We start from the raw sequence: 15450 nt of genomic DNA on the forward strand, positions 1-15450 counted from the left end.
AGGTTAGAAAATGAATTACTCTGATATATAACCTAGAAAAAAATCCCATCAAAAATGTAATGTTCAAATAGACCCCATAAACATTTTTAAGCTATTTGTCACTGTTGTTCCTAAATTATGCAATTAAACCTTCATGGTATCTTATGGCTCTATTATAAGGTAATGTCTAGTTTTGGAGGGGATTTCATTTATTGTGTGATAATCATTTAGTTATCAAATATTTCATTATGCTGCAGGAAATTTATTCATTTTTTTTTATTGGTTATTTAAAGTGTTGTTTAACTTTTTTGTGTTGGATCCTTTAAAATATGTTAAGTTTTCTTATTTATTTTTTGTGTCTATGAATGCACAAACATCCCTGAAATAACAATCTATTTGGACTGGGATGTAAGCTATATGCTGACTTGTCAGACGTGTTTGTTTTCCATCCAAGAAAAGTGAATTCACTCTAATCATGGGGGCATCACCACTGTATGTATATATGTATGTTGTCCGAAAACACATATGTCTATCATCACTTATTTAAAAATATATATTTTAATCCATCTAAGCCATACTGGCTCAGCTGGACTAGTGAGAAACATTTCCCGTCGATGACCATTGATCCACTCATGTATGTATCTATTTCCATTTCCAATCAACATACACATCATTACATATTTCAATCATTTTATATCATTCTACAGTGATCACTTAAACTGTTCTGTATTGCCAAATGAAGTTACACCTTGCAAAGAAAACAAACTGTTTCAAAAAGGCTGGTTTATCTGTTATACTGATCTTAAATGATCTCAAACATCAGCCTATTTTGTGACAAATCATATCTAAATGCCTAAATGCATATAATCTGCCCTAAAGAGACGTATTAATAGTGCCTATGTTTACACACCACTGTTAAAATGACTGTTAAAAAGGGTTTTTTATGTCAAACAATCAAACAATGAAAATCATATTAGATTTTTCCCATTCATGTGATGTAGCGGAAAATTCAAGTGAAAAACAAACAGAAATGTTTCAGGGAAAAAAGAAAGAGAAATTATTACAAGAATGAACTAATCACAAGTTTCTTCCTCACTGTCACTGTCACAGTGCCAAAGCTGTTGAGATTATTTTGATATCAAAATTAACTTTGAAACTAAATTAATACATATATATTATGCATATATATTGCAACTATTCCAGCAATTAATATTTTACAATGATCATATACTTTGGTCAGTGTTTTTGAAGGTTAAGATCCAGTATAGTTTTACACTATAAACTGTAAATGTGGAATTACTTACTATCAGATATGCCTATATAAAATGTAAAACTAAAGGGCCTCCTACTTCCCAAAAAGTGGGGAAAAAACCCTGTTAGCTTGTGTAACATCTTAATAAACAAAATCCTGAAAAAAGTGAGAAACTTGAATAATACAAACCCATTATAAATGTGGATCCTGCCTGAACAGCTGGTCAAGTACACTGTAATTACACTGTAATAAAACTGTACTAAAACTGTGTTAAATACACTGTAATAAAATCCCAAATACATAACATATATACAATTTTGATATAAATGCTGTAAATTAAAAACACTTTTATTAATTTACAAAATGCAAAGTGAGCAAACAGAAGAAAAATCTAAATCAAATCAATATTTGGTGTGACTACCCTTTGGCTTCAAACCAGCATCTTGCACACTTTGTACACTTGCACAAAGTCAGGGATTTTGTAGGATCAGAGCCAGGTGTAAGATTAACCAATTATACCAAGCAGGTGCTAATGATCATAAATTTCATATGTAGGTTGAAACACAGTTATTAACTGAAATAGAAACAGCTGTGTATGAGGCTGAAACCGAGTGAGGAAAAAACTAAATCTTAGCCTTAAACAAGGTTAGTTTGTGGATGACAGTTTCATGTTACAGATCATACACCATGGCGAGTCTGAATACAGCAACAAGACCCAAGGTAGTTATACTGCATCATCAAGGTCTCTCCCAGGCAAAGATACCAAAACAGACTGGGGTTTCAAGATGTGTTGTTCAAACTATTCTGAAGAAGCACAAAGAAATGGGCAACGCTGATGAGCATAGATGCAGTGGTCAGCCAAGAAAACTTGATGAAAAGATAAAAGACACATCATGCTTACTTTCCTGTGGAACCCTGGTACACAAAGCCACTGTCCAAAGTCGTCTGTCCAGAAGTGGTGTTCATGAAAGAATTGTGGCCAAAAATCCATACCTCAGACATGGAAACAAGGCTAAGCCACTCAAAAATGCACGAAAACAGGAAGTGGGTGCAGAAAAATGGCAGCAGGTGCTCTGGACTCATGAGTCAAAATTAGAAAATTTTGGCTGTAGCAGGAAGCAGGTTGTTTGCCGAAGGGCTAGAGATAATGCAACAGTGAAGCATGCTGGAGGTTACTTGCAAGTTTGGGGCTGCATTTCTGGAGTCAGGATTAATGGTATCCTCGATGCTGAGAAATCCAGGCAGATTTTTCTGCAGCAAGACAACAACCTCAAACATACAGCCAGTGTCATTAAGAACTATCTTTAGCACAGAGAAGAACAAGGAGTCCAGGAAGTGATGGTTTGGCCCCCACAGAGCACTGTTCTCAACATCATCAAGTCTGTCTGGGATTGCATGAAGAGACAGAAGGATTTGAGGCAGCTTACATCCACAGAAGATCTCTGGTAGTTCTCCAAGATGTTTGGAACAACCTGCCTGCTGAGTTCCTTCAAAAACTGTGTGCAAGTGTTCTTAGAAGAATTGATGTGGGTGGTCACGCCAAATATTGATTTGGATTTCTGTTCATTTACTTTCCATGTTGGTAATTGATAAAAATTAACTATTAACACTTCTATTTACACTTCTGCCTAAAACGTTTTCACAGTACTGTATATATGGCATCGCTATCACTGCATGGATGCATCGTTACAGACGCATTTACCATTAGCTAGACAGCAAAAAAAAAAAAAAATAATAATCTTCCTGTCTGAAAAGACATAGAGGGAAACATTAACCAAATTAGCTTATTAACAGATATGTATTCCCTCAGTATAGCACCTCTTTGTCAATGAAACATTGATTGACATTCATTGTTATATATTTACTGAAAGCTGTAACTTTAAAAGCATGAACCAAAAATGAAATGTGCACATTTTACCCCTCACTCATGATGTAGTCATTAAGCCAAGACATGTTTCATGTTTACTTCTTTAGCTTTTCACTTAAGCTACACAGTTTATGTAGCTGAAAAGTAAGTCTTCAGGCCCCTTCTTGCCTGATTAAATTTGGGGTACAGGGAAATTGTCTAAATTAAATGTTTGGCTGAACTTAAAAGAGAATTGGTGTCTGATTCACTACTAAGAAACATATGTATAATCTCGAAACTATATATATATATATATATATATATATATATATATATATATATATATATATATATATATATATATATATATATATATTTAACTGTATTTGCAACTTCCCAAATAGAACAAGTCATTTACAAATTATGTCTCAAATTTGTGAAAACCTTCAGTGCGTAGCTCACTCATTTTGTGAGCTCTTCAGGAAGGGATTGCTTTTTTTAATGCAGACTTAGCATCAAAAGTGAATGTAATTCCCTGTTTTTTATTCAGGCTGTAGCAGTGCCACGATAAAATGCAATCACTGTCCAATCACAGCCCTCAGGCGTGTGACTGTAAGCAAAGAAGGGAAAGCTCTCATGGTTTATGAAAAGCTTGTTAATTAAGGCTTCACTACTTTAGGACTGAAGTAACAATGAACCAATAAAACGATGGATGCTAATGCCTCATGAAAAAATTGCAATTTTCAGCCTTGTTTTTCTTCTCTTATGACAATCCGGTACCCAAGTAAGGATTAGTGTTGTTCTTATCGATTTTTTTTTTCACTGAAGAGATCATCCCCTGGTGCAACTGCTTTTCTATCTGGCATAGAATCTTCTCAATATCCTTGAGTATAGTGCATGATTAAAGTGTTGTTAAACGGCATTCCCCCTCTTGGTAACACTCTTAAAATGTGATTCAGTTCAAATTCTTTTCACACAACCAATCTATATAACATGATTTTTAGGGCCATCATTAAGTCAGTAACACTAACTGCAACCAGAAACTGACTAAATTTTCAAACCTGTCTAAAGCTATGACAAGAGAAATATTAAAAACATAGATTGACAGTTCTCCAAAATAGTGTTTTCACAATGAGCAAACACACTGTGTGTTGCTCCAGTGTTTGAACAGTGCTGTAGAAATATAGCCTGGTAAAAATAATTTGACTCAACACACAAACATGACATTCAGTCCCCAGGTTGATTCGATCAGTTGACTTAAAGCAGTTTCACTGATTATTGATAGATGCCTCATATTAAATATACTTTACCCAATTTGTTTTTCATAATTTGTTTTGCAAAGGATCCGTGGTTAAGGGCATCATTGAGGAACCGGATGGTTGTCAGTATAAATTGTTGACATTGCTGGAGAGCCACTGGAAGGCTTTATGTATTCAGTGTATTCATCTGGCAGGCAATTTAATCCACAGTGAGATAGAATCCAATCCAAGCATGGAGCTGAGCAGTTGGGGGTTAAAGTCCTTGCTCAAGGCCTCAACTGTAGCTTGCTGGCAAGTCCGGGATTTGAGCTGACAACCCAGATTGGATTTTGCATCCCTTGGATAAAAATGTTTGCCAAATGAATAAATAGAAATGGTAATGAGAACTGCACTGGCTTCCTGTCAATATCTTCCTAATGAGCAAATATAAATATCTTAATTTAAGAAATACATAATGGGTTCAATTGAGTGTAATAGTGGCAAACAGAAATAATTCATTATTTATTCCAAAATAATTGTAACATTGAATATATTGCTCTCAATAACTGAAAAATAAATAATTGCATATTCTGAATACAAACAAAATATGGAATAAAAAGGAAAATTTGTAATGATTTTGTAGGGTTTTTTTTAATTACTATTTTCCTTTTTTCCATAATGTGTGATCACATAAGTCAGAACTGAAATAGTAATAAATACTAAAACAATTACTTTCTCAGAAATCAAACTTAGGACTTTGTGTCACATCACAGTGGGTGAAATGTGGACCAGCAACAGCTAACGAATAAAATAAAAATAAATCTTTCCCTTAGCAAAACAATGTTACCTGTTGTTGTTCTAGCCTAGATATTGTGTCCTCATGTGTTTTGGTGTGGCTTTGGAGATAACACATGAAAGGAAAAAAATAGGCTGCAAACTCAAGCTAATTTCCTAGATTTTAAATGCAGAATCAATGATTTATGAACAACATTCAGATACATTCATGAACTGAAACCATCATGTGTGTCATTGCATTGTCAGCCATCACATCCTTCACCTTTCATCTTGTGAGATTTGTGCTCACACACACATACACGCACACACACACATACACGCACGCACACACATACACACAGGCACGGACTACCCAGCCTCAATGCCCGGGCTCAGAGAGACAGCGACACCTCTACTGGAACTCTGTGCTGGCGTTTCTCTCACTGAGGGGGACAAACTCTCAGCACAATGGTGGGATCGAAAACTGTGGCTCTTACTGTATTCGATTTCAATTAATGCCAGACGGACGGTTTTCTTTTTAATGCTTTGAATTGATATGACTACATATCCATGTGAGGAATTTCTCAAAGAGAACAGAGTGACTGCATATTATCATAAGCTGGTGGCTCAGGACATCACAACAGAAATATAGTGGGGTGAAAAAAGATCCACAGAGATCCTGCTGATCTGTTTTTGGCAACCTTCCCTGTGTGTGGCCTAAAAGAGAACACTTATGATAAATGGCAGGTTTGTTGCTTTATTATATAGGGACACCTCTAACATTGTCGTAAAGAGAATAAAAGTTGAAAAATCAAGTTTTCACATGATTGAGTTCTTTTACAAATGCTAAAAGGTGATACCATATTAGCTATATAATTTAACTAGCAAAAAAACAGAATGTGGTCAGTTTTTATTATAGATTATTTTATTAATCACTGACTGATTCTAAGATCACACTGTTTGTTGGGGGCAGCTTTAAATTATAAACTTGTCTTGGGGTTTTGTTTTTGTCCTGTAGCCACTGGCGATGAAAACCTGCAGTACTCAAAGCTCTCTCTCTCTCTCTCTCTCTCTCTCTCTTCCTGTTTCTCTTCTGAACATATCTACAGGACTGTTTTTAAACCTTTAGGGTCCCTGAGCAACATGCTGCAATGTTACGGGGCCCTCTGGTGGTTCAGGGACCCTGCATCTGCATGACTACCACTGTTGGCTACAAAAAGCTTTGCCTTTCTTTTTAATTCTTTCAGTCTCTATACCTCTGTTTGTGTCTTTTGCTATCTATCCATCTCTCTATTCCTGTATTTCACATGCTATCTATCTCATCTTTGTCTCAATCTCTCTCTGTCACACTGAACTATTTCTTTTTCTCAGATCATGGTTTCCATCGATGCAGAGCTTATTGAAATGATTAACAGTCTGTTGGATTTAATTATCACACTTTTCTGCATTTTGGCTTCTTATTAGCTTATTTTTTGGTTGCTTAATTTGAAATATCATGCTTTTTGAGTCAATTTAACGTTTAAGTGATCTTGTTCAGAGCTTCAATCCGGATTTACACCTAAAAAGAGAATAAATATACTGTAGCTCTCAGCATGGTCACTTACATACTTTGGTGATGAGACCCATCCTGTGCTTGTCTTCTTTTCTTTTGCATAGATATCTTGTAGACATGTGCCAGTAATAAAGTATAACTGTTTACATTTATACACAATTCCGTATGACATTATTTCAATATTGCATTTAAATATAAGCTTTAATGTTCTAAAATAAAAGCTCTTTAGTCTTTCTTTCAAAAAAAAACTCTTAAATACACTTAAAGATACTTGTGACAATCCATTTATATTAATTAATATATAACATGAGATAGAATTATAAATAACATGAGATATATAAATAAAATACTGATTAAAATATAATAAAAATAAACATTTTTAATAAAAACAGTGTATTGGGTGTTGAATCCCTTTGCATATCATTTTATCGGCACATGCCTACACACGTGTGTTATCTGTGTATACCAGCCTGCCATGCTGCTTTGTGCTTTTATTTAAATATATACATTCATTTGTTTATGCTAACTCAATTTACTGTTTAAAAGTTTCACCATTGTTTATTATTTGTTGTTAAAATGAAATGGCACTGCTAGATTTTTACAGTAGGTCGATATTATATGTATAGTCAACTCAACTGGCAGCCCTCATAAAATGGACTAAAATAAATGTGTATATTCAATATATTTCATATAATATATATTGAGTACTATTTAGAGGATTGTACCTTATACAACCATGTGTTTCCACTGAAACACATAAAGTCATCCTTCTTGACATTTTTACTGAACTGCTGCTTAGGCTGGGTCACAGAGCAGCTGAACAGACTCAGAGGAAAGCACTAACTGTCCCCTTCCACATACATGAACTCACAATGCCTCTGTAATTGAAAACAGGAGAGCAATGGGCAATTTTGCTCTCTCTTGGATTGCCAGCCATGGATGACTGTGACATGGTCACGATTTGATCTCGTGATCTCCAAAAGATGAAGAGAACACTTTTCTGTTGCTCTCCTCAAGAACACCAGAACATCACACTTTCACCAGTAATTGCCAGACTTGCTGGTGGTGGGTTCAGCCAAAAGCTTTGATTATTGGCCCTACAGCAAATGACTCCTATGACGCTTGGCAATGTTCAGATGCTATATTTTGTGGAGGCTTCTCTAGTGAATACCTTTCAAACAGCTTGTTATTATGTAGGTTGTGTCTAATGTCATTCTCAAGAATGATCTGAAATTCTCACATTGTGATCTTTGCATTCTTCTTGGCCTCCGTCACCATCCTCCTCACTGTGTGGTGTGTGTTGATCATTTTATACAGTGATTTTTGCCCATTGTCTTGTTGGCTGCCAATAATTATGGAGTTGACTATAGATATACATGCCTTATTATTTGAGTACAAAAAATATCAAGCAAACTGAGATCATATAAATGAATAAGAATAGCTATTTTACACTGAATGCTCACCAGCCAAGACATTTTAGGGGTCTGAAGCTTGTTTCTTTACTTTTGCACTGAAGCTACAAAGCTACCAAGTAATGGCAGTTTATCTCACCCAAAAGCTTTTTGCCTCAGAAATCCAGCTTTGGAGATGTTTGTTATGATACATCTACAGTATAAGCGCACCATGTAGACGAATGCTGTAGTGTTATAAGAGCTGCCATCTTGGACACCCTGTTTAAGATGCTTCTCAGTTTGAAGGATTTAAAAAATTATCAAACAGCTGAAAGTTACATAGATGTAATTATTCTCATCTGGAACTACAAAATAATGAATATTAAGTGTTTATAGATTTTGGGGGAGATGCTCTGCCATCATCTGTTAGTGGCAGTAGCTCCAAGGCAAACTTAAAGAAGCAAATATCAGATACCAAAGATGATCTTAATACTGCTGACATTTTAATTTTTCATAATATAAATAATTAAAATGATTGTTTTTTGATTAAATAATTTGTAAATTCGAGCCAACGTTGCTAGATTGAACAAATACAACTGTGCAGTGTCTATAAACAATATGGAATTACAGTTATCTATTTAGTAAGCGTCCCATTGCTCTCAAATTAAGTCATGTTTCCATTAACATTCTTCTTCAGTTTGCTCTCATTTTTATTTAATTTAATTTAGCAATAAGCATTTTTATTGATTTATATTTTTATATCAAACTATGTGCTTCCGCATAAAATATGATTGTTATTTTGAATCTAGGTAAGAACTCTGTGTACTCATTAGCATATCTGACCCCAGTGATGCCAGCATATCAGTAAAGGCAATATTAGCATTTGAATATAACAGTCCAGCACAGCAGTGAACTGCGTTTGCTACAATCAGCTGGTGTCAGATTGTGACATTCAGTTCAATATGAAAATGTCTAAATGAATTTCATTAATTATCAGAATAAAGGAAATACGATGGTGTGTTTTTTATTATGACTTAGTCAGGACCATTATGCACTGCCCATCTAATAACTGCACTGTTGCTTCCAGGGATCCAGTTTCGCCTGCCTACTGCCTGTAATGTTGAACGAACGCAGGAACCAACGCCAGGTAAAAACTCTCTGATTCGTTGTTAGGTTTGTGTCGCAATGAGTAAAGCACATACACTCTCAGTATTCATCACATATGGAGTCCCACTTTCCTTTAAGACCTTTCCTGTTTAAGTTCCTTTACTAAAACCAATTAATCAAGAGGCATCTGCACCTTCAAGACTGCATCCATAATTAAGATGCCTATGTTCTCGATCGAGAAGCACTGCTTGGTATGCTAGTTGAGTCCTTTGAACCTAGCAGTGACATTTGAGTCAGCCAACTTGCCTTCTCATATGTGTTAACAATTCCGGAGAGATACTGCACTTTATTGCGATGTCTTCTTTTGCTGTTCCCATTGTGTTGATATATAAGCAGTATCTTATCATTAACTAGGAGCAACTATTTTATATGTTAGTCATACAACTTCTCATTCACCTTTGCTTCGTTTGCTTTGTAAACCATTGTGAAAGTTTCTAATGATGCTGCTCAGGGCTTCATCAGCCTTTAGCACTAGTGAAATCATCACTGTTTGCAGCACAGAGGTATTAATCTTAACCTTAGTGATTCTGCATCTGCCATTGCACTGCCACTAACAGCTCTTCCTATTAGCCCAAACCCACTGCCAGCTGCTCTACTCTGTGTTCCAATGCTGTAAAGGAATTGCTCTGCCTCTTCCATAAGATTCAGCAGCCAAGTTTTCTGCCTATTTCTGTTACTGGCAACATGGTGAAGGAGCTTAGTTTTCATCCAATTGTGCTTTGTAGAGGAGGGTGATAGCCAGCAGTATTTCCCTAGCAGTTTTATGATTTTATCTCTTGAATCGTTGCTCTTTGGCTAGATAGATGGATGGATGGATGGATGGATGGATGGATGGATAGATAGATAGATAGATAGATAGATAGATAGATAGATAGATAGATAGATAGATAGATAGATAGATAGATAGATAGATTTATACATATAGATAGATAGATAGATAAAATTTATGTATGACATAAACAGTATGGTTTTGCAGTAGTGTGTTCATCTATCACACAGAGCTGAGGTGTTATACAGTGTTATACTGAAAGGTAAGAATGATTTCCTAAAACGTTCTTTATGGTACAGTCTATCACAGTAAAGACTGCTATTTTGGTTTAGGAATTATTGTTTTGTTCATACACATTGTGGAAGCATACCCTTGTGCTTCAGATAAGTGTATAAGCCATCCAAAGTAGGTGAATGAGTTATCAATGGGCAATTGCATCTCAGTTCTGAGTCTATTTTAAACTGTGCAATGAATCACATTCTCTCTTTCCTTCCCCCTTCATTGTCTGATTCATGTCTTAGGTCTCTGCTGGTGACTAGTTTGCACATCTAGTTTGCATTTCCTTTTCCACACACTGATTCATATATAGCGCCATGCCCACCTACTGTAACACTTTTATATGTTAGCGACTCCCACCAAAGCCTCTGTCTCTTGTCTACTTGAGATGTTTGTGTGCTGCTTCCCAGGTTCACTGGCTCCTTATACATTAATCAACTGCCAGGTCTTCATGGGAGCAGCAGGCACAGGGAACATTTTGGTGGATGTTGGGAGAGTGGGAGAGGATAGTTCCAAGGGCTAAAAGGTAGCAATACTTTAAGCTCAGAATAACACATTTTTCTACAAAGAAGAAGCATGTGGCTGCTATGGAAGTGGAATAAGATTCATAGTACCACTTTAGACTGGAATTACCATGATCATGTTTTACACTTAAATCTCCATCGCTGAACATTTGATAACGTCATGTTAATCTATAATTAATTCAGAAATTATGCTGATGCTCATAGTCATATTTTGACTGATGCTCATAGTCATACGCAATTGCACTTGATTATAAACAATTATAAAAAGGAAATTATTTTATAATCACACTATATCTCATGTCACCCAGATGAGGATGGGTTCCCTTTTGAGTCTGGTAATATTATCTCATGGGAGTTTTTCTTTGCCATTGTCACCTCTGGCTTGATCAGTAAGGTTGAATATGTGTGATTATAAATGATAAGTGAGGACAACTTGGAACACGTTGTTTGTTTAGACTTCAGACTAACAAGTCTTTGATAGAAAGCACAAATTTGAATCAGGATTTGTTTCAATATCTTTACTTGTTTTGTTCACCGGGGAAGGAGATGTGGATCATGATGGTTTCACTGTGCATGAGTCCTGTAGGCATGGTTACTGTTGTGGTGCTGTGAGTTACCATTTCATTCCCTTTCCTGTGGGGCTCCCATTCAGTGCATAAATATTCAGAGGAACCACAGGAATTGTAATTTCTTGGCTATCTAATCTATGAAGTTTCAGACTGTCCCAGTGTCAGTGAGTGTGGGAAAATAGTCAGAACTTGACATGAAGTTGCTCAAACAGGGCAGGAAAATTTCTTCTTCACCCTACAATGGCCCAGGCTAGCTCGCTAAATTTGACTACAAAATATAACAGTAAAATTCCCAATCAAATCTTAAAAAAATTAAACAGACAAACTAAAGGAAGACTGGATTCAGAGGAGAATGATTTATTGGCAGTCAAGCAAGACAGCAAACTAACCAGCTGGTACCAGGGGTACAGGTGGCATAATCACCCAACTTGCACCGAAGTCCCATTGGACTTCAGTGTCCTTATATTCATTTCATGCATATTCCTCTTTTTAAACTTTGTTAGATTACTTTTTTCCAGCCTGTCTCCTCATCTAGCCTTTGTCAAATCACATTTAAATGTATGTAGCACTCGTTGCACACATATTCTTTGCCTTGCAAGTTTTCTATTCTTGCCTTTGCAAGCTTCCGGTTATCTACAAAAAGGGTCATGTTGCTTCTCCTCGCTTTTGCCTTAGATCATAGGGTTTCTTCACTTTTCTCCACAAGGCCATAGCTTGTCTATACCTTTTACTTTATTTCACTTTGAAGCTTTATTTCATGCTGAAGCTTATGAAGCTTCATGAGTAGGCCTACCATATGTTTCTTGCTTAAAATAGATTATCTGGTCCTCTTCTGTAATATTCTCTAGTGATAATATTGTGTATAAGTTTATATTCTATATTGTGTGAATATCATACTATATCCTACTCCTGAGTGGTGCAAAGAGTGATGATTTCTTACATGCATCTTACCATGATAAATGTTTATTCTGATTTCTATTACCTTGTCTCATCTATGTCCTCTCTATTCCTTTTGGCCAAAAAATGACCCCATTGCTTTCCACTGGTTTTAGGCTATTTCCACTGACTTAAATGAACTTTTTTTGCAGTCTGTCTGGGGTAGCTGCCTGAACTTTCTCAAAATCCCTTGCTTTTTCCAGTCAGTCTGAGAGGCTCTTTGCTTTTGTTCAGTGATTTTCTACTTCTTTAGTTTATATCAGTGTTTGTTTCTACTTCTTTAGTTTATATACATTTTTGTTGTTTAAAATTTCCTACAACCGGTTTAGAACCTGTACACTCACCTGAGCTGATTGTTGTCTTTGGAAGTGTACATACCATGTTACATGGAAATAGCCTACTTCTCTTTTATATAGACAAAGCCCTTCTTGGCATATCTTTGTTTTGTCCACAATAAAAAAGTAATTTTAAGTACAGGTTCATTCTATCCACTGTCTGCTGTGAGACTATGGATGGCAGATGTTTAGTTTGATCACCAAAAACAATGAGAATGCTTTCTGGGATTCCTTCTGACTATTAATTGGTTTGTTGGAGCTGATCATAGTCACTGTAAGTGGCAGTAGAAGAGACGGTGAGGGTGATTTGATCAATGGCGCACAAGTAATGTCTTAGAGAGCTGGCAAATAGTAGGGAGCACTTTTGCCTGGTGATCGCTCATTATTCTCATTAAAACCCACGCAGAGTCCACATTTGTGGTTTGTGTTAGTGGGCTCATGGCTGCTTTCAGCATTGTTCTTCTGTGGCAAATTTGGAAAGAGTTTCTCTTTTGCTCCTGAGATTTTGAAGAAGCAACTGGACATGTCTTCCAAGTAACTGGCCCTGATAAGCTACATCCGCAATCAGCTACTAAGATCCAAGATCAGGAGATTTGCTTTAACAGAGAGAGAGAATGAGAGACAGAGAGTGAGAGAGAGAGAGAGAGAGAGAGAGAGACAGAGACAGAGAGAGAGAGAGAGAGAGAGCAAACCAAGACAATGGCTAAAGGGTCAAACAAGAAAATATCAAAACTTAAAACTTACACATCCACAATATTCAGTAATACTTTTCATGTTCTTTGCCTGTTTAGCTACTTTGCCTGTTTATGTACTAGAGTCAGGAAATTCTGGAGATTGCAAGTACAGTAGTCCCCTGTTTACCAAACCCATTGCCAAACCCAAATGCTTTTTTTTTTTATTGTTCAAGCCGTAAATAAACCTCCCACACTCTTTAAACACACACAGAAAACATTTGCAAGCATACAGTGGGATGTAGTATACATGCAGTAGTGTAGCCTATGCTTATTTTTTCGGTACAGTAATTAAAGTATTTAGAAAACCTATACGAATACACAACATTTTACTGTTCTAAAGTACGTACAGTACAGGTATTAATTTTGATGAGCCCTTCAACATAATACGTCCAGTATGAGAGAGAGAGAGTACTACCTACCACCCACTAGCGAACCACCTGTTAACAATTTCAACCGGCCCGAGCCGCTATACAAAGTATGCTTCCCTTTCCCCAACTGCATGCATACCAAGCAGCCAATCACAACCGTTCCTGACTCCACAGACTCACAGGTACTGGGAAAATCCACCAAAAAAATTAGTTATGTTCCAAATAAAAATGAGTGATATACTGGGACCGTGATATATGAACTGTGATATAGAGGGGGATTACTGTACTTACAGTCTTAGTAAGGGAGGTATTTAAGCTTACTTCAGTTATTAGGTACATTACTTTAATACCAGTGCAATACTTAAAAAGCAATACCACACATATCTTGCCTGACTGATTATAATTTTGGGAACATGAATAATGTAGGTATGTTTACATATACCTATTAACACTCTTCACTGGGCCAAATCACTTTTCCTGATTTTTCAGTCATGTGTGCACTAACACAATAGTTTGGGACACTGCTTAATATATGATTTTTTATTTGTATTTGATATCAGGTATATAACAAATTGCTTAACACTGATTTGCTGTTTCAGTATTATGCATATGCTGTACATAGAGCATTTCTGATTGTGATTTTGGATCCTGAAATCCTCTCCTCATTATGACTCATAGTAATAATTGAATGTTTTGTCCCACTCTCTCCTATTATATTCAGAACCAGCAGTGACGTTCACTCCGAGCTATAAGAAAACACCTCCTCCGGTTCCTCCACGCAGCATAACAAAGCCGCTGATCTCGGTCACCGCTCAGAGCAGCACAGAGTCCATGCAGGATGCATATCACGAAGGCCGTTTACCCCGCTTGCCCCGCAGCAGAGATGCCTGGGGGAAATATGTCTCCACAGAGAGTTTGGACAGCGCCAAGGCACTCACTCTGGCCACAGAGGGCAGAAGGCTGGTATCCACAGGCAGCTATACATCAGTGCAGACCTGTGATAAGGCCATTCTTGTGTCAAAAGCAGAGGAATACCTAAAAACACCACGTTCATCTGTAGGAATACAGGTATACAAATTTCACTTGCATTCAATTACAGCTGTCATCATCACCCCTGTTTATGTAAATATTCAATACAATATTAAGAAATACTGAATCTTCAGGACGTCACACACATCGCAATTACAAAATATACAATGCTACATACAACAAAAATAGTACACAAAAATCCTTAAATGGGCAGGGTTTTATTATCCTATGTCCCATTATTTAGGCTCTTAGATTATCAGGGAGGATAAAGTCTTCATATAGGATTAATAACAATTTCACATATGATTAATATTTAATAGTATTCAAATACATTTAAGTAAATGATTTAAACATAACATAAAAATGTGCCACTGTCTGTAGCAGATGCCGAGCAGAGATTTGTAGCTAATTTATGGTAACTTGTGGCCTGCCTCATTTTTGCAAGACCTTTGATATAGTATCTTAAGAGATTGTAGTAGCAGTGTAAAATATATAATATATATAATGTAGCTTTTAATCGAAAAAGAATTAGAGCTACTCTTTGAATGGTTAACCATATCTCCCTTCCCAAGGTGATTGAACACACAATACCACTGTTCACTTTTTTGTTTGTTTTTGTTTTTGTTATTGTTTTGTTTTGTTTTTCCCAATTTGTATGATTAATTTTCTTCATTCATTCTCTCAGGATCTCTCTTCCATACATTCCTACCC

At 36.3% G+C, this 15450-nt stretch overlaps 1 protein-coding gene across 3 annotated transcripts in view; it reads left to right on the forward strand.

Moving 5' to 3' along the window:
- The window catches only part of LOC131346091 (disks large-associated protein 2), a 127005-nt gene that overhangs the window by 93068 nt on the left and 18487 nt on the right, over nucleotides 1–15450 (forward strand). For all 3 annotated transcript variants that reach the window (XM_058379435.1, XM_058379433.1, XM_058379434.1), the window contains 2 exons: nucleotides 9120–9179; nucleotides 14432–14778. In XM_058379435.1, coding sequence (XP_058235418.1) covers nucleotides 9120–9179; nucleotides 14432–14778 — 407 coding nt within the window. The remainder of the gene's footprint in view (nucleotides 1–9119; nucleotides 9180–14431; nucleotides 14779–15450) is intronic.

This window comes from Hemibagrus wyckioides, linkage group LG25 (genome assembly GCF_019097595.1).
Source record: "Hemibagrus wyckioides isolate EC202008001 linkage group LG25, SWU_Hwy_1.0, whole genome shotgun sequence".
NCBI classification, from domain to species: domain Eukaryota; kingdom Metazoa; phylum Chordata; class Actinopteri; order Siluriformes; family Bagridae; genus Hemibagrus; species Hemibagrus wyckioides.